The sequence below is a fragment of the Dermacentor variabilis genome, chromosome 6, assembly GCF_050947875.1.
Source record: "Dermacentor variabilis isolate Ectoservices chromosome 6, ASM5094787v1, whole genome shotgun sequence".
NCBI classification, from domain to species: domain Eukaryota; kingdom Metazoa; phylum Arthropoda; class Arachnida; order Ixodida; family Ixodidae; genus Dermacentor; species Dermacentor variabilis.
Window position 1 is genome coordinate 135,511,297 of NC_134573.1, and position 20,314 is coordinate 135,531,610.

Here is a 20,314-nt window from a genome sequence, read left to right on the forward strand (position 1 = left end):
TTGCTGCCTGTGGGCAAAGCGTGCACCTTAGAGTGTACTGATGTGTACAGTGTGCCATGAAAAATAACAGAACAGCGTGCCATGTGCAATTAAGAAATTGTGTACAGTGTGCACTCGGTTATTGAAAAAAAAAAGCGCAACAATTCTCACTCAGCCTGCGCATGCAACCTAAATTTGTAGTGTGTGGGCTTCAGCCTTCATTCATGGGATGCATACTTTAAAGAATTGTTTCGTTTATTTTAATCAAGCAAAAGAAAGAAAGACAGATTGGTATATGTAAAATGTGTATTTGAATCGCTCCTAGAACAGTAAAACGGGTAGGGCAGTGTGGGGACCCATCAATTTTGTTGCATTAGTAATGAAACACCCAAAATATTGCACATTGCGAATTATTGGTATGTCCTATGCAGGAAGCATAATGTGATATGACAGATGTCCCTCAATGACTCTGAAAGTTTGTAACCTGCACCAGGGCCTCCAGTATTGTAACGCTTAAGTTATGTTACCCTTCCTAGCTTTGCTTGACTGTTATGAGCAGTCATCCACAAGTATGCTCCGCACAATGGACAACTTGCGATACTATAGCATGATGGCTGAACGGCACTGAAACTTTTTCATCAAAGGGACAAGGTGAATCATAAAAATGCTGGTAATGTGCAGATACCCGAAAAACCCAAATGTTTATGGCAAAGCTCTGTGATCCTGTTTCAATCCTTTTATGTTTTCTTTCATATGGCTCCCCCATGTCCCGTAAACATCTCAAACTGAAAACACTAGTATGTTTACACGAGTCCCGGCAGTCTGGTTCGAAGATCAAACAATTTATTTTTCTGGCCGACGTGCTTGTATCTTGATGACTTCATTGTCACTCTATTTTTCTCTGTCTCTTTCAGCTGTAAAGGCTATAGCAATCGAGGTAGTACAAACTGACTTTTTTTGGAAAACTCTACATTCTATCTGTGTTACGAACTTCCAAGCAGGGTGACCAGTTTAATTTGCGACAATAAGCAGATGGCTTTCTCAAAACAAGTCTGAGCTTGAAGTGTTGGCTCTCTTACAATAACCCAAAGCAAGTGAAGTTTTTCAACGTGCAAGCATTTCTGTGCCTACCCAATGAGGAAACCCATCCATTCGACCATTCGTCCGTCCGTTACATAATATAAATCGCTGTAAAGAGACCTTCGTGCTGCCTTTTGCTTCAACGTGAACTAAGCGGCGAGAACACAATGCACACAAAGCTATCGGCACTCGGTGCACTCTGTCCACATCACACATCGCTTTCAAGATAGGGCCCGTGTGGCCATGCCATATGCCGCCGCCGCCGGAGTACGGGCGATCACGTTTGATAATGGTTCAGTGCGGATGGATGAGGCACTAAAGAGCGGTAACGGCTTATAATGATTGGAACGTCATCAGTGCACCTGGTGCCGCCACCTGCAATAGTTTGCTTGCGTCATTAATTCACCTTGTGCCGCTGTCTGCAGCAGTTCGGTTTGTGTCGCCACCGCGCTGTCGTTTCTCCTGTTTGAATCAAGTTTCATAACATTGATGATGACACCAGGCTACATGCAGATGAGCAAGTTGCACAACGCTGACGCACACTTGGACAACTCCAAGAGGCGTTTCTGCATGGACTTTACTTCAAAGTGAATGCTTGAATGGCCTACATAATACATACCATGTTCGCTTTAATCTAAGCCAACCCCCAAGTTCTGTGCCGTACTTATCCTATAAGTCATCTGCTCAGATACAAATAAATATAATGCTTTGTATATATATTACTGTACATGCTTGGATTTGTTGAAACCATTGAGGGAAAATGGCAACAAACTGGACCCGTATTCACACAACTTCTCTTAATTCTGTGATTAGCCATTGCCACCAAACCATCCCACTATCACACCGATTGCCATAATGATTGCCCAGTGCTTAACTACTGGCCAATCAGGAACACTGCGCAGGAGAAGTTTTGTGAAGTTGAATCTATGTTGTCATCATTGATTACAATTTCTGCGCTAATCAAGCTAAGTGTCATGTGATAGTCCTAGCTTTTTCTTGTTTCTGATGAGAGTTGTGCACCTATGTAAAATGCACCACTCTTGGCCACCTCAAAATTTCACCATGTGGAAATGTTCACAGAGGTGAAAATGAACATTAGCATACCCTCCCTTTGTTTTTAACAAGGATGTACAAACATGAGCCAGCCAAATGTGCTCTGAAATATAGGACTCCGAACAAAAACACCCAAATCTGCTTATATATCAATGGTAACTGGTCACCCTGCTTACTGGGGAAGTATTCTCGGTTGCTTACTTTCAAGCATACAATCACTTTCGCGAGATTTTACCTAACACCGGACATGATGGTGCCCACAGGTAACAAGCATTTCTGGCACAGCGCCAGGCACGCTTAGCACAGTGTCGTGAATGTGGCGTTGTCCATAGGCGCTGATGCATGTGGTGCTAGTGACACAAAATCTCACAAAAGCGATTGTATCTCTGACAGTCAACGGCTGAGAATATTGCCCCTGCGCAGCCACGTTTACTGTGCCCCCATTACATGGCATGCGATTTACAAGGTTGTGAAATGTTCCTTTACTGCAGCATCTGTTGGTCGTGTTTGACCGAATGGAATTTCCCAAACCATAGTGTACAGAGGCAATTGGTTTCAGACAACTTGCATGACAGTGTTGCTTCTTAGTAGCGCTAAAATTTTGCCAGTTGTACATAGAGTCTTTTGTACTGAGCATTGCAACAGCCACTGCAGTAACCAAGAGAATTATGTTTTTTAATCCAGCAATGATTCTGGCAGTGTGTTGTGTCTGTGTGTTTGATGAAGTTGAAGAGAGCAGGCTTTTTCTGGTTAGCTCTAAAGAGTGTAGTAGAGACATCAGTTTTAATTGTTTTCATCCTTAATGCAGTACACACATGACTTTCAGCTACAAATTGCAGTACAGGATCTGCCAAAGTGTGCTAGTTACCATATTTGTACATAATACCTAACGTACCTACTGGTAACGGTCGTCATAGTTACGTGTGGTTTTCAGTAAACAAAGTTGTGTCTGGCATTATTCAGGCGTTTAGTATTATTAACGTGTTCTCTCTCTTGCCTGTTATTGTGAGTGTATTGTGCCAGGGAGAGCTTTTGATTATATAGAATTTTTTAAAATTATCATAAAGGAGCTAGTTTGTTTAAGTTTTATGTCAAATCGGTTTATGTGGTAGAGTTAGTGTACCCACTTTGTTCGCTGTAGTATAGACACATTTTTTTCAGTGTGCACACAGAAGTTTACTTTCGTCAAAATTGTTTCTTGTGTCCCGTTACTTTGGAATTGCTCATTGGTGCACATTTGAGGTCACTGTTGCTACAATCTAGTGGTTACAATATTGCACATACGATCCAGCTTTATGCTAACACCAGCATTAGGTTAGAAGAAACTCAGGGTCTGTCCCAAAACTTCCCATTTTTTTTTATAAATCATTTAATCAATAACAGTTTACAATCTTTTCAGAACTTTTCAAAGTATTCTCCCCCTGCTTCGATGCACCATTGCCAATGCTTCATACAATCACTGAAGGCACCCTGGAAGCCATCAATGGGAACCTCCTTCAGTGAGGTCATTGCAGCTGCTTTTACCACCTCCAGCATCCCATGCCAAGTTCCTTTCAGGGTTCTTTTGACCCTTGGGAACAAAAAAAAGTCTGGTGGTGCCAGATCAGGGCTGTGCAACAGCTGGGGCAGCATCGCCACACCCATTTTGGCCAGCAACTCGGAGACAGTGAGAGCAGTGTGACTTGACGCATTGTCATGGTGCAAGATCCAATTGTCGTGTCTGAATTTCTTTTCGGACGCGTCGAACCCTGTTGTGCTACTATTTGAGCACTTCACAGCAAAACCCTTGTTGACTGTTTGTCCATGCGTTACGAAGTCACTGTGAACCACACCTTTGCTGTCAAAAAACACAATGGGCATTGCCTTAATGTTCTATTAGCTCATCCTTGTTTTTCTTTTCAGGCGCGGAGACTCCGTGGTGTGCCACTAGCTGCTCTGACGCTTTGATTCGTGATCGTACTCAAAAATCCACGTCTCATCCCCTGTGATCACTCTGTCCAAAAATGTTGAGTCCGTTTTGTAGCGTCCATGCAATTCCTGGCACTTCAACAAATGCTCTTCCGTCATCTCACTTGTCAGGACTCTTGGCACCATTTTCGCGCAGACCTTCCTCACTTGAAGATCCTCCATTCAAATGCGATGAACGATTGTTTTGGGTATTCCACGCTCCCCTGCGATCATTCGAGCACTTAATCGCTAGTCCTTGTCCAAAACTAGACGCACTTTTTGCAACTATAGTCGTCCATTTGTGATGTAGATACCGAGTGGTTGCTTACCGAGTGGTTTTCATTGACGGACTCCCGACCTCCCCAGAATCTCTTATGCCGCATGAAAGTTTGGCTTTGTTTCATCGTGTCATCACCGCACGCTTTCCAAGGCATTTCGACCGTCTCCGCTCCATTTTTGCTCAGTTTCACACCAAACTTGATAGCGTAACGCCGCCCCAAAAACTGGTCCTTTTTTTCTTTTCTCGGCGAGGGTGCAGTAGATACATCTCTGTGGAGTGTGACCTGCCTCAACAACTCCCTGCAAGCAACTGAGGCAGGTCTCGTCTCGAAGCTTAGATCTCTGACCTTTCTGTGTGAAGCCTCGCCCCGCCAGACGGCATTGCCGCCTACAAAAATCACTCCGGGGAGTTGTGGAACAGACCTCATACATTTGCAACAGAATCCTTTATCACTACTCTTAGCAATGTATCAATGCTATTATTGTTGATGAAATATTTAGGCAACCTGCACTTGCCTAACCAGAGCAACTACTGAGGCTGTGTATGGTAGCTAGTAGAAGTGTGCAAATATTCAAAACTTTCAGATAATGAATTTAATAGTGACTATTTCTAAATGAGAATATTTTTCAAATACTTTTTGAATACTTCAAGACAACTGCACCCAAATAAACATAAAATTTGAGCAAAAGTATCGTAAACTTTCACCCCCGTGGCCACAATATAGACATAAAACACAAGGACTTGTGTAGTGGAGCAGGCTACGTCACTAAGGTAGCCATGCTTTATAGGCTATACAGCGATCATTCGTGCTCTCTGAAGAGTCTTTTGCATGGGAAGACTGCTCCTAATGCTCTGTTTGTTCTTTTAATAGACAATGCCTCATAACATGCTGTGTAATGACATAAAGTTAACTTTAAGAATACTAGAATGTTTAACATTGTTTTATATTAATTGTGATAATGGCTGTTCATCATTCGATAACTATTTGATACTGGTAGTATTCGATTCGTGTTCGATTCGGTCTCGAAAATCACTATTCGCACACCCCTAGTAGCTAGTATTGTGATGTCGAGCGCATCACCACAATAAAATCTGACACGTGCAGGAATTCTTCATTATGCCGCATAATTTTGTGGCATTGACTCTTCTTTCACTTCAAGCGTGAGAAACATTGAATTTTTGATGTCTCTACTTTTTAAATGAAATTAAGAGGAACCTGCTGAAAGAACTGTGCTATTCCCGTAACATGCACGCTTTGGTCAGCGATCCTGGACTGCACTGTTTGGGAAATAAGTACCACTGAGTAAATGCTTTGCTTCATGTTTACTACCTACGCAGTCCTGTGCGAGCGTCAATACATCTTGTGATGACAAACATAGTGATAGGCCCCGAACACAATTGTATACATATTACAGGGATGTTTAAAAATGTCTTTCTGTGTTGCTCGAGCAATCCAAATAAAGTGTATTCGCTTTTCCAAGTTTGCTTCGTGCATGAATGTGCCAGACGTGTTGCAAAAAGAAGTGGTGAATGTTCACTACAATCCATTTTTGAAGGGAATACATAGTTTGTATTCAAGATACCATAACCTGAACGTACAGTCAACATTATAAAACATTTCGGAGGCCTTATGTCATACCTGAGCTGCAATAATTCCCGAAATACTAATTTGTTATTTCCTGTAACAGTGAACCGCACTGTACAATTTGCAGTACAGTATGTCTTGTGATTGTTGTTTGGTAAATGCTATTAGACAGGTTTGATTGAAACTTTACCATATTAAACTTGGTCAAAAGTTGAATGAAACTGCACCTGTAAAATAATTTTCTTTTGTGCTTGTGGTCACCATAGTTTGCCACAGTAGTGGTACCGCACTAGTGTATGGTGTCAATAACGATTGTCTTAATGGAAGGACAAGGCAAAACTTCATTAAGAAAGACGAACTGTGGCATAGTCAGTATGCTGACCTTGACTGTTTGAAAAAATGATTTGGACAGCCATAAATCATTCATCAAACAGTAATTTGCACGGAACAGCGTAAAAATTTATATTTTCGAGTCTTTAGTCAAATGTTGCAAAATTCGAGGGCATGCAAAATTTAGGCAAGAAATATGGACACTATGCTGAAAACTAAAAATTTATTTTGCCGGCTAGTTCTGCTGGCTACATGCTAGGCTGATGCATCCTTCGGACAAGAAGTGATGCATGAAGAACATGTGTGACTGAAGTGACACGCACAAGGCTGAACATACTGCATTGTTTTGAAAAGGCAGTTATCATAGAAAAGAAATAAGATGGGAAGCAGTTCTTGCGGCCCAAGTGAGCCGTACAGCACAATCCCAAAATCGTAGTCAAGTTGCCTCGAATACATCCAAAGTCCCCGAGTTGCGAAAAATTTCGGCCACGTAATTTTAGGGAGCTATAGTTTTTCAGTTTCACCAGACTCATCTCAACATTTCAAGATACCTATGATGGCATTGAGAACTATTCTTGTTGAAAACAGGGCACCTAGGTAGATAGGAAAGTAGCTGGAATTGGGATTTATTTCTTTCGTCTGTAAAAGCACATGAGCTTCATGGTGTAAACAAGGCTATGAATTTGTGTAAGCTTCAACACAGCAACACTCAATGCAAATGGAGCCCGATGACACAGTGTTTATCTGTGCTGTTCGCCTTGACAGAGACTACACCAGAAAAGCTTGATATGCCTGCTTCAAAGCTTCTGTCTGGATTATAGATCTGGTGCTCAGACTGTGATGCTTTCACATAGGCTTCAATTTGTGACTAGCATGGATTTCTCCAGACTTTTGCTTGCGTTTTGCATTGTAATCAAGATATTAAACGGCGGCAGCATTCTCTGTCAATCACTTTCGCCAGAATTTTGCATGACTTGGCGCTGGACGCATGACCATCTGTGACTAACGGCATTTGTGGTGCTGTGCTGGGGATACTGTCACCTTTAGGCACCAAGATGTACGATGCCAAGTCATGTGAAAACTTGTAAAAGTGATATCTCCAAAAGTGATCAGTCGGGGAATGTGACCACAGAAGTTTTGTGCACACACATATTCTCTGCCCGAAATTCTTGCCCCCATCACAGCGAGAACACCGATGCTACATTCCGTCGATAAAGCTGTCAAGTTCAGTCTGAAAAGAACTTGGCGTAAACACAGTGTCCGTCCAAACATCACATGAACAATTTTTCTAAGGGCAAAAGAAAATTATTTAATGGTGCAGAAATCTCGCGAGTTTGTCTTAAGCAGCAAATTGGGAAAGTGCTAAAAACTGAGCTACCACATGGCGAAAATGCGTCATATGCATCTTTACTTTGTAGTTGCCGGAAATGACTGCTTGAATTTCACACATAGTCAAACCTCATAACGAGACGAGATATAACGAAATAAGTGAAATTCCCCTTGAAATGCCCATAGAGGTTCATATTGCAGTACATGCAATAATGGATATAACAAAATAATTTCGGCTCCCCCTTCAACTTAGTTGTAACAGGGTATTGCTGTAGTCATTTTTAAAGATTCTTGTCAAAAGAGCGTGTCACTGCCTTGTTTCCAGGTTGAATGCAAACTGAACAGAGACGTTGTCGACCATTGGGAAGAAAGCACTGTGTAAGAGCAAGTGCCGACTGACATCTCATCTCACCCGAACGGCAAATTTGTACATATTAAAACATGACATCCATGATCAAAGAAATCACTTAGGCATGTCTTGTCCTCCTGTATTTACATACACCTGTCGTTTTCCCTCCAGAGAAATTGCAAAGGAAAGTTGTGTTGTCTGTTATGGAAAGTGTTGTTAAAGGAGGACACAAATCTTACAGAAAAAAAAATTAAGAAAAGGAACAAATTGTCTTGAAATTCATATTTTCAATATCTATAGGGAACCAGCACTGGAACCGGAAATGCTACAGGAGTTTGAATGTTAAAATATGTTGACAGCATCCAGTAGGTACGCCACAAACTTGACAGGACTCTCGAACACTAGCAGACCTGTTAACGACGCCTGTTTTAACACTTGCTAAAGCCGTATGTGTCCAGCCATACTTTGTCCATGATCATGTACAATCTGAGCACATGTATTTTGGATACATGTGCCCCAAGATGACAGTGAATGTGCTGATGCGAAATTGCAGCTCTGTTAGAGCGCATTGCTGTTGGCATGCAAAGTTCAAGCAACTGGTTGCCTATTGCTCTTCGTGCACTAGTTTGCACAGCGATAACGGAAAGTTTCCTTATAAATTGCCTCTATTTTTATTTATTTCTACAGATTCCTACAGTGCCCTTATGGACATTATTGTAGCGAGAAGTACAGAATTAAGTACAATAGAAGTATAATGTGAAATACACTGTAGGTGCCTGACAGAACAGTAGCACTATACGGCAAATAAACTAAAGACGACAGTCGCTTCAACCTTTTAAGTATTGCAAATATAATCTCGCAATAAATAAAGGGCATAAGAGGTGCAATAATTTTTCCCAGTAAGCAGTCCCAGTAATGTAGAGTACGGGAAAAGATTAGTACTTGAATAAGTTAATGCAGCAGTTATACTCTCGTACTATAAGAGCATGGTCTACGTGTGAGAACACGTAGGTGGGCACATTGAAATGCTTGTCCTTATCAGTGCCAGTGTTGTTGTTTAGTATGTTGTGCAATAATGGCAGCCTTAAGAACTTGCGCTTTTCCGAACCTTATTGTGAATGAGGGCTCACAAATGCATAGTCCAGTGATTGTGAGGAGATTTATGCCAGGCTACTGGACCATATGATGTAGAACTGTCGGGAACCAAGGGGTCACAATGGCGCACCAGGTCAAGAGGACCAGCATAGCAGGCTTCTAGAACCTGACTGCGCGTGCCGCGCCCGTGCATCGAGCATGCGCCACCTATTTTTTATTTGTTTCTTGTTTCACAGCCGGCACCAAGGTGCCTCCTGAAAGGGCAATGGTGCAGCACACACCATTGGTGTGTGCTGCAGGACCTCCCACCCAGATGCAATGTCGAAGTGCACACAAAGACAAGGTAGAGATGAGGCTGCCTTAGTGACATACTGATCGGCACCTACGCCGGCGGCATCTGCGAGGAGCTCCTTGGGAAGCATCTCGAGTTAGGACAGTTTGAGGCGTCTAACAAGACGACCTCTTCATGACTATTCAAGGGGATGGTGGCAGACTTTGGCGTATTGCGGAGGACACAGTACGGCCCATCATGGGAGGGCGCAAGAGGCGCCTTTATAGCGTCTCATCTGAGAAAAACTTGGGTCGAAGACGCAAAGTCAGGATACACAAAGATGCTGTGGTCCGGAGATTGCAGTGAGACGGGGTGCAGTCGCTGAATGCAGTCCTGTAGGCATTGGAGGTACTGCAGCGGTTGGGGCGAGGGGGCCAAAGTAACAAACAGGTTTTCCAGGAAGCTGCAGGGGTGCACCGTAGACGAGTTCGGCCACTGAACAGCCAAAGTCGGGACGAAGGACGGCGCGTAGGCCAAGAAGCACCATAGGAAGGTGGTCGATCCAGTGCTCTCGATCAAGTTGTGCAGTGAGGGCAGCGTTGAGCTGGGGATGGAGCCACTCAGCCACGCCGTTGGCACAGGGGTGATATGCAGTGGTATGGTAGTGCTTAGTACCAAGCAGGCAGTTGAGAAAAGTGAACAGTGCACAGTCAAACTGCCGGCCACAATCAGTTGTAACAATGCTGGGGCAGCCGAAGCAGGAACCCTATGTTGAAACGAAGGCTTTGGAGACCATTCCCACAGCGATGTCCAGGATGGGCACAGCTTTGTGCCAGCAGGTGAAACAGTCAACCATTGTTAGAATGTACCAGCACTCGTGAGAGGGAGGAAGTGGTCCAACCAAATCAATATGTACTTGGCCAAAGCAACAGCCAGGTGGTAATAAGAAGTGCGAGGGAGTCAAGCGGTGAGTAAATTAGGCAGTCTGGCAAGCGAGGGCTTTTTACAGACATATCGCTGCATAATGAGGCGTTGCGTAGCTTGGATGCTGGGATGGCAGATATTGTGAAGCGATAGAAAAACTGGATGACGGAAGGCAGCCGGAATAAAGGGGCGAGGTGCAGCCACTGACATGTCGAACCAGAGTGCACCAGGCACAAATGGGCAAGGAACAAGTTGCAGATGGAGGCAACGGGGGTGATCACGCAGCGCTTGCAGCTCAGGGTCTTCCATCTGCATCCGGACTAGACATTCCCAGTCCACAGAAGTGCCGAGTGAGGTGATGCATGAAAGTGCGTGAGCCGCCTTGTTGTCGGTGCTTTTGACGTGCCAGATATCTGTTGTGAACTCCAATATATAAGCCAGTTGACAAAGTTCATGTGCAGCATACTTGGGAGAGTTCGTATGGAAGATGAACCCTCTGTATGAACTTGTACAGAAGACCAAGGGCTTATGATCGGTTAGAACATAAAGTGGCTGGCCCTCCGAGTAGAGCTGGAAGTGCTGGATGGTGGAGTAGATGACGAGCAGCTCATGGCCAAAAACACTGCAGCGAGTCTCAGCAGGTTGGAGCTTCCAGGAGAAGAAGCCCAGTGGGCGCCACTCGGAGTCGATTTTTTGTTGAACAGTACCGATGACCACACTGGAAGCATCCACCATGATGCAAGTAGGCACATTAGTCCTCGGGTGGATGAGAAGCACCGAATTGGCGACTACATGTTTAGCAGCCCTGAAAGCAGCTTGAGCTTTGGGAGACCAGGAAATTGCAGCTGAGGAGCCCTTGGTCATGTGAAGGAGGTCAGTCAGCGGGTGCAGAAGCTCAGCACAGTGCATAATAAAGCATCAGGAGATATTCACTAGGCTCAGGAACTCGCGCAGCTGGCGTAGGGTAGTGGGTGCTAGGAATTCTTTCGTGACCTGGGCGTGAGAGGGCAACAGACGAATTCCCAGCGCCAAGATGTGGTGACCCAGGAACTTGCGCTCAGAAAACCCAAAGACACATTTCAGGTAGCTGACAACCGGGCCAAATTGTTGAAGGCATTGAAAGAGTTCCCGGAGGTGATGCTCATGATCTTGTAAATTGGGACTTGCAACGAGGACATCATCGATATTGGCAAATACAGCTGGGAGGCCGCACATTACCTCGGCAATAAATCCTTGGAACTTCTGAGCTGCGTTGCATAGCCCAAAGGACATGTGCACATACTCAAACAGCCCGAAGGGTGTAGTAATGGCCGTCTTCAGGATATCGGCAGCCTCATTGGGATTTGGTGGTACGCCTTGATGAGGTCCACTTTACTAAAGATTTTGCATCCTTCATGCACTTGCATCCAAGAGAAGTGCATGGATGCATGAAGTGGCCTGTGAAATCTTGGATGTGTAGAAGGGGATAGCTATCATGGACCATGTAAGCATTTTACACACTCTTTCTTGGGCACAAGGTAAAGTGGGGAGGCCCAAGTGCTGGATGAAGGACAAGTAATGCCCAGCTGGAGTATTTGATCGAACTCCCGTTAGCAATCACCAGGCACTCATCGAAAAGGCAGTGTGAACGAGCTGGGAGTGGTGGAACACGCGTGATGACCCTGCTTGGGTCACCAATTTAAATTGCAGGGTCTAGCGAGCTCGGGAAAGTCTTCCGAGGATTCTAGCATACTGGTATGGTGGGATCAGCATGCGGATGCCATTGGGAACGAAAGCTGACAGAACGCTTGGGATGGAGAGGCGCATTTTGCTGTCAATCATGCAATGGCGGCGTATGCTGGCGTCACACGGTGACACCTCATTACGCCACCATTGTGATACACCTGGTAGCTGCCAGGGCGGTATTTCTGCTGTTCAGTAGCAGTTGCCTTTCACGCTGTGTCATGCTATGTCACCCCTGTGTATTGTTACAAGACCGTCTGAGGAGCTCAAGCGCAACGCTAAACCTTGCTATCGCTATCAATGCTTTACTTTTCGGGTGAAACTGCAGCCTCTTGTGTTCTGGCCTTCCAAAAAGTTGCTTGTGTGGGCTCGTGCCACAGTCCTCTGCCAACGCAACAGGCCTTCAATAGCCCCCTTCCCTTGCATTTCAGGCTTTTCAGGGTTTGTCTTTCACACAAAGAAGATAACACAGTATGGTCATCTGTATTTTTTTATTTACAACAAATATAATTAATTTTTATTGCATTCACGTCTCTACAGACTCCTTTCTGTGGGCTCCTTTTGCCTGTGCTAGTCTTTTTCCTTCTCGTTTCCTTTGGAGGAGTCGCTGCTGTTGCTTCTTGCGCTTCTTGGCCTCCACTTCATCGGGATCGAGACCCTGCAGAAGGAGCTTTTTTCGCCAGTTGATCAACTTGCGTTCCTCAAAGTCCTGCTCGTCCAGGCGAATCTCGGCCTCTCGCAGGGCCACCGACACTTGTGTCAGTATTTTCAGTACTTCTGATTCTGTTGAGAGGATAAGACAAAAGAAACAAGTCAAGATACATTATTTGTCACAAGTCAACCAGAAAGAAAACAGTGAAGTCCTTTGTGTACCCACAGTATCTTAGAAAGGGCTAGATTGGCCTAGAGAAGTATTCTTGTGCATGCATGGTGGCAAAGTAGCTGGAAGCCACTGGGATGGACATTAATTTTTCATGTGCCTAACTGCGTGTAATGCAATGCCCACAAACAACCTCCATGGTCCTATGTTATATGCAGTAGTACATAGCCACAGTGACAACTGTGGCATATTATCAAGCCCTCTGTACCATAAAATGTAACTTTTAATACACCTGTGATAACAATGTGAAGGCCTTTTTGATTATTCTGTGGGAACACAACACTATATCCTCTCAAGCCATGGAAGAGTACATAGCATCTGTCTCTACAGAAGAATGCATTTCACCTTCTTACAAGTAATTATGGCCTGACCCTATCAATAAACAAGTGCTCTGCTATAGCTAAAAGCTAATGTGAAGTTCATTTTGCTACCTGTCATTGTCGTTAGTCAATTAACAGCACATAACAGTTACTGCTGAAGAAGAATCTATAAGAATATCTATAAACAAAGCTTCAATCTAGCTGAGCAAGCAGTTCCTTAGTGTGTGGGTCAGGTGAGGTGGTAATGTCAACATTGATTCAATGTAGCTGAAGTTGTGAATACAATCCACCCCAAAAACCGCATTTCCCCACTTCTAACACACCCTCAACACAAGTACAATAAGAGGGCAATGGGCTACAGGTTGGATGTACAGCACCTAGGGAACGTAAAGTGGCTTTTCAGCAATCTTTTCTGCAGCACTTCCAAGTTATGATTATACTCTGATTCATGCATAGCAGGCAACGCTGCGGTAGCTATGTAAGCAGCGCTGCCATAGAGGCCTTGCTTCTCATAATTTGAAGCGAAGTCGTTTTGGATTTGCAACGCTTCCTAGGAAATAAGTATGCCATATATTCCAACTACTACTTGTGGACAGAAGTTTACATCAAATCACACAATACTTGCGTATATTTCTGCTTCTAGTAGGCGACATGCTACGTTTTGATCGCAGCACAAGTGATGTGTTGTGGCTGCCGGATGCCACAAACATGTTACTCTGCTTGTATGGTGACAAACAGGTTTAGTTCTCTGACACTTTTCATGTAATAAATATGTAGCGTTTTCTTTCTTTTTTTCTGTAGAAGGACTATACTAAATTTTACTTTGAATTACACGGTGAGTCCCAAATATCTTTCTTTCATATGTGACGCACTACTGTTTCATCGCAGATGCGAAACAGTCAGAGAAGTCTCTCTTCTAGCCTTTGCAGCATTGCATCATATGTATGAAACGGAGTACAGCAAAGCTCCCAACTTTCGAAAAATTGCGCTGCTTCAGAACACCTGTAAGTCAGAACTAGGGCCCCAGCTACTATCGGTAGCATTACATGTAGTACTAGCTTGAAAATGAGGACGTGTGACAGGGGCCATTCTGCAAGTCACCAATATTGCCAATCTTCATGGATGGACACATCAGTCAGTCTAGCTGAATAACGGGTAGGCGAAACCTTGCTCTCACCCTTTGTAGGCTGAAGGGCAAGCTTAGTCTTGATAAGTGCCTCGATGGCTTCCACAAGGCGAACATCGTGCTGAGTTACGAGAGTGATGGCCTTTCCCCCACGGCCAGCACGTGCTGTACGACCCACACGATGCACATAGTCCTTAGGCGCTGAAGGCACATTGTGGTTGAGCACCAGTTCCACGGATGGAATGTCCAAACCTGCAGGCAAGTTGTTAGGTTGCATTCCAATTTTGTCATTCGTAGCACGACAAATTTGAATGTTGTATTTTTAAAGGGGCCCAGTGGTACTTTTCAAACATGCTGAATAAACACAGCATAGTCAATAGACAATACTGTCATAAACAACTTATCCTAGTACTATTGTTCTTGTACTCGCAGCAAGAAGCACATGCATGTAGCTTCATTCCAAAAAGCAGATGGTTTTCCCTTCAACTTCTAGAGTCACTTTTCTTGAACATTCTTGCACACTTGTAAACACAATGGTGGTTTACTGTATCTCTTTAGATGTCACAGCTAGGTAGTGTCCTGAACAAAAGAATAAAAACTAATTTCATCACTCATTGGGAAGTGATACCATCTGGTAAGAGAAAATGACACCACTGTATCAAAACATATTTCCAACATTAAATATTCCAACATACTTCTAAACACAATGTCTTGTCTCATGTCTCTTTAGACACCACAGTTAACAAGCATATCCAACAAGAGCAAAAAGGGGGAATAAATTCACTAATTAGGTGGTGGTAACATCAAGTGATAGAATAACACTATGCTGGTACTATGGCCTTTGAGAATGGACGGCACAGCAAAGCCCCATTGCGCTAGACATACTGAACTAATCATGAAAGCAGTTGGAGTTTTATTTAAAAAATGGTCAACGCAAAGAACCTGAGTAATCTAAGTTATATGGTTAATGCTAGGAACAGAAAAAGAAGTACAAGCCCAGTGAGGGTACCTCTGCTGGCAACATCGGTGGCTACAAGCACACGAGTTGTATTCGACTTGAATGTGTTCAGTGAAGCAAGCCGTTCTCTCTGTGGCATCTGAGAATGCAGGGGTGCATTTGGAAAGCCGAGAGACTTCAGGGCGATTGAAAGTACCTGGCACCCTCTGAAATGCGTAAAGAGAACCAGTATCACTTAATGTTCACAAATATATCCGATATCATTTGCTTGAAACACTGCTACTAACCTTAAAGGGGCCCTGAACCACCTCTAGGGTTTGGTGAAATAACATAGTCTGTGAGTAGCATACACTGCTGTGAACATCTCAGATTAGCTTTGCGCTCGCACGCGGTGTGTGGAGCTCGCAAGCGGATCCCGGAGTCACTCTTCTCTCAAACGCTCTCTTTTCAACAGAAGGCCCTGTCCTCACTCTGTTCTGGATGTTTTATTTCATTATTCCCTTAGACGGCTGCTATTGGCAGATACTGCCAATAGACGGCTACACGGTACTAGAGGTCGGCTACATGGCACAGATACTGCGGCCGCCGCCATGAGTCCATTGGCTAAACGCATTGCAGCTCGCCGAGGACAACCGCATTTGGCTCATGTTTAGCGCATCGTAGGCTCCAAAGGCAGAAGTCACGGCGTCTATGTTACCATCCAAAATGAAATTTGAACTGTGCAACACGGTGACATTTAGAAGGTGGACGTTGTGAGCCCGCCCCACTGCGCCGTAGCCTTCGCAGTGCAAGGCATTGAAGAAGGAACGGGAGCACAACTGAGGCCGTGTTTAATTGCCAATAACTCAGCTTCTGCTAAACATATTGAAGTGCTTTTTGTGACAAAGTATTACTGAAATAGCCTATTTTCACTTCGAATGCCTTTCTCCACTTCGATAAATAGTGGTTCATGGCCCCTTTAACGGCAGGAGTTTGAGCAGAGCAAAACACAGATTTCATACGATAATGCAACAGAGTATGCGGCAAGCAAAATGAATACAGCATAAGCAAAATGAAGTGACTTGATAAAGTTTTCGTCATTCTGAGAGATCCTAGAATCAATCCAAAGCAATTTATTTAACCACCCTAACACTAGGATTGTTTTATCCAATTAAATCACACTGAGAAGCCTGTGCTTGAAGATGTTGTTTATGTATTTAAACAGAACTAATGGAACAAGAACACCTGATGACATCGTCTAAACAAAAACTGAACACACTCAGTTGTTTGGCTGCATATTGACAATTTACTACCACAGAGTAAACATGAAGCTTTAATGACATATTCTACTTCTATCGCTCTGAAGTAGCATTTCAATAATTTGGGTAGGATAAACTCTCCAGCGCTTATTGAAGTCTTTCTCTCTTTCAGCAGCTCACCTGAAACATGCATTCCAAGGGAAGGAAATTAAGAAAAGGAAATTGAGAGCTAAAATATTCTCAGAATAACAGGAAGTTGTTATTAGGGACCACTAACGCAGAATGTCAGTGCCACTGTTAATTGCAGTAAGGGTTTGTTCTCATGACTTGCTGCTACAACTTGTCACTGTGATACCTTGTTGCTACGGCAATGATGCATAGCCCAGAACGATGCACAGAAACAGCCTTCATAGTTTATGGTGGCACCAAGTTTTTAAATTGATGAAGTCTTATATCTTTTAAAGCGAATAGCTTTCTCTGGCCCTAGTGCCCATTTTCGTGATCAGAGGTTGGGCGTTGCGCCGACGCATAGAGTGCATGCCCTCACATGCAGGAGTTGCTGGTCACATTCATTTCCAAGTGCTAAATCTTGCAGCTATGTTCTCCACGAAATAATGCTATGCTACAACAAGCACAACCTAAATATCCTCACTGCGACAAAAATATACCATCAAGTGCACCATTCCATCAGTAAAGCGAGCAGCCTTTTTGAAGCATTTGGCTATTCACTTACATTGGCAATCATCATCAATAGCTTCTGCAGAAATTTCATTTCTAAACTAGCTGCAACCAATGTATTATTCTCACAGAACAAACATGTTAATTTAGGACTACATGGCATAGTACTACATGGCATAGTACTACATATGTGGCACAATCAGTATGCCTTCTTGTTTCACTGTAGCCGAGTCGCATTGTTTACAGGACAGATCCACGCATTATTCTTCTGGTGAACTTTCTTTTGGGTACCATAATACCAGCTGTCGCCCATCGGTGCCTCTGTGGGATCACTTTGGTTGTGATTATACTGTCCGCAATATCAAAAGCAAAACTCAGCTATGTGGCAATGACAATGTTAGCTCAAAAAACTTATGCTTCACTACAATACGTCATCAGCACTGCTAGTGCACTAGTGTAAATGCTAAAGAAATTTATTTAGGCAACCTCCACGCAGGCACCCAAAGCATCCATAGAGATTAGCGGCATGCGACTTCACCCTTGTCGGGCAAAGAAACAATGGAAGAATCAGAAAATAAATTTGCATATGATTTATAAAGATGGCTGCTCCTTATAATTTTCTTTTTATTTAGTCTAATAAAGATGTTTACTCACTCACTCATCATACAAGTACAGAATATATATTAGTGAGTGTGCACATTGGATGTGCATGATGAAGACATAAGAGTATAACCAACTCTATATAATCTATGCCCACTCGATATTTTGCAACAATGGCAGCTCCTTCGATGACGTATCGTATATATACATGTTCACTAACATTGTATTATTACATCATCTTTCTTTTGCCAATTCCTAAATGTGAGCAACAATTATGAGGTTCCTTTTTCTCTCATCCAAACTTCGATTTGTGTACGATTTTTTCAGTGGTTGCAAAGGCCTTGTAACACATCTTAATGGGACATCCAACGGTCACTGAATACACCCTATTGGTACCAAGATGCGAAAAACTAAAGCAGGCTCTTTTTGGTATGAATCTAGCTAGAACGAGCACACCATTAAGCTGGAAATTTGACAATATTAAAAATCTCAAACTAGACAAGGACAAAAAAGGCGCACATACACACATATAAATTTTACCTAGTAAATCTTCATGCACATCTGAAATAACACGTTAACTCTACAAAGAGAAGCAAAGAAATGTCTGTGAGACCACGTCATAGTACACGTCATCGATCATCACCATAATCTTATTAGACGTATATTTTATGCACTTTACAGCGACTATTTTTAAGGCCCCTTTACAGCCACGTCACATCAACTTCGTAGAACTCTTCACTCCACTGCAAAGTCACTAACACTGGCATGGTGCTCTTTGGCCATAAATGGCCCTTGCGCAAATAAACAACATACATTCATTCTTTCAAATTTCTGTAAGACAGCAGGATGCATACTTGCAAGTGCCTGTGAAGATAATGACAGAGCCCTTCGGCATGGAGTCGAGAAACCTCTTCAGAATGTGCACCAGGTAAGCTTCTCGTACAGAAACTGGCATCAGGACATAACGTTGGTCAAGTTCTTCGACTGTCACCACATCAGAGGGAGCCGTGTAGAAGAAAGGATCTGTCATGGCAACATTGCGAAGTTCTTCTAAGGTGGCTGTAATGGTGGCGCTGAACAACAATGTTTGCCTTTTCTTGGGCAGTGCAGCAAATATGGTCTTAAGCTGTGTAATACAAGATAAAGCAAGAGATAAGAGACACAAAGCTTCATACCATAAAATTTGACAACACAACCACTTGCACGACTTAAGTCTTTAGAGCATGTTGGTATGCAATGTATCAGCACTTTACCAAGCCCTTCTGGCGATTTGTAATGCATTCATAACCTAACAAATGAATATGTGTATGACAGCCACAAGCTACTCTTTAATTACTTCACTGAAGAGCTACAAGCCATGTTTTCTTTCCATCGTGCACATAGGTAGTTTCAAGGGTTCATACAGGAATCATTTGCACAGCATTAAATAACACCATGCATTAAGAAGCCTCAGTAAGGTCCAAGCGTTGGGATCCTTGCAAGGTGCACAAACCTGTTCATTGAAATGACCTTCAAGCAGCCTGTCTGCTTCATCCAACACCAGGAAACGAATTCTCTTGAGAGTGAACGTGTTGCAGCTTTCCAGGTGATCAGCTAATCGTCCTGGTGTGGCCACAACAACATGGGGACTCTCGGCCAGAATCTGTCCCTGCGTCACCATGTCCATGCCTCCGACAATGACGCATTCCTGTAAAAGAAAATATATATTTATAATATATATACTCGCGTGCTCTGTTTTCAGCTGTGGCTAGCATTGGTTTAGGATGAAAGAAAGCAGTGTTGCACCGCACTTGCATCTCTTGTACGTTTCTTACCTTCAAGCCAACTGCTTTGCCGACAACCTTGAATTGGTCGCAGATCTGGAATGCTAGTTCACGAGTTGGAGTCAAAACAAGTGCGAAGATACCGTACGGATCTTCGAAAAGCTTTTGAAGAATCGGCAGCGCAAAGGCAAGCGTTTTTCCGCTGCCAGTTTTTGCGCATCCTATGCAGTCCTTCCCGCTCAAGATGACAGGAATGCAGTTCTCCTGGATCGGTGAAGGTTTACTGATACCTGAGAAGTTGTAGGTGAGAGAATGGAAGTAATTGAACGATTACATCGAAAGGGAAATAAATACTTGAAACTGTGAGCACATCCGCTGCCCTTCGTGCTAAGATGACATTCGACAACAGTATACGAACAGTTCTGAAGCTGTTTAATGTTAAACATAAACGTCGCGTGTTCTGAAGATTAAACTAAACGACAGGCGACATTTGGGAGCGTATTTCAAGCATCGGCATCATGTAAGCATTACTTTAGCAGCCAAGATGACTAAAGACCGGCAGTTTAACGACATCTACTACTAGAGTATCACGACCAAGCATACCTAATGTCTCGAGCTGGTCGATTATCCACTTGTTAAGTTTGAGGTCTGCAAAATTCGCAGTTTTCGGGTGTTTGACAGTGGACATCGTGCCACCGTTACTGGGGGCGGCCATGTTGAAAGAGGCATAGACGTGGACAAATGTTACGAGGTCATGTCGAGACTGCGCTAAAACTAGAGCAACCTACATGGGTATGTCTAGTGCTG

At 43.5% G+C, this 20,314-nt stretch overlaps 2 protein-coding genes across 7 annotated transcripts in view; one reads left to right on the forward strand and one right to left on the reverse strand.

Moving 5' to 3' along the window:
- The window catches only part of LOC142585273 (magnesium transporter NIPA2-like), a 37,922-nt gene extending 25,280 nt beyond the window's left edge, over positions 1-12,642 (forward strand). For 3 of the 6 annotated variants that reach the window (XM_075695898.1, XM_075695902.1, XM_075695901.1), the window contains 2 exons: positions 894-916; positions 7,909-12,642. In XM_075695898.1, the coding sequence (XP_075552013.1) occupies positions 894-916; positions 7,909-7,965 (80 nt within the window). In that variant the 3' untranslated portion in view covers positions 7,966-12,642. Of the gene's footprint in view, positions 1-893; positions 5,820-7,908 lie in introns of those variants that run through there. The other 3 variants (XM_075695897.1, XM_075695900.1, XM_075695903.1) reach the window with 2 other exon arrangements.
- On the reverse strand, positions 12,421-20,248 carry LOC142585272 (putative ATP-dependent RNA helicase DDX49). The gene is made up of 7 exons (XM_075695895.1): positions 20,111-20,248; positions 19,559-19,797; positions 19,237-19,431; positions 18,599-18,870; positions 15,280-15,434; positions 14,322-14,522; positions 12,421-12,727 (listed from the first exon to the last, which is right to left on the reverse strand). The coding sequence occupies exons 1-7, from the start codon at positions 20,220-20,222 to the stop codon at positions 12,471-12,473; spliced, it is 1,431 nt and encodes a 476-aa protein (XP_075552010.1). The 5' UTR covers positions 20,223-20,248; the 3' UTR covers positions 12,421-12,470.
- Between the last annotated feature and the right edge of the window lie 66 nt (positions 20,249-20,314).

Coding starts and splice junctions, on each gene's coding strand:
- LOC142585272 (XM_075695895.1), bottom strand. CDS start 20,222: ATGGCCGCCCCCAGTAACGGTGGCACGATGTCCACTGTCAAACACCCG. Junction 18,871..19,236: donor AAGGTCATTTCAATGAACAG/GTTTGTGCACCT, acceptor TGTATTACACAG/CTTAAGACCATATTTGCTGC. Junction 15,435..18,598: donor ATCTTCACAGGCACTTGCAA/GTATGCATCCTG, acceptor TACGCATTTCAG/AGGGTGCCAGGTACTTTCAA.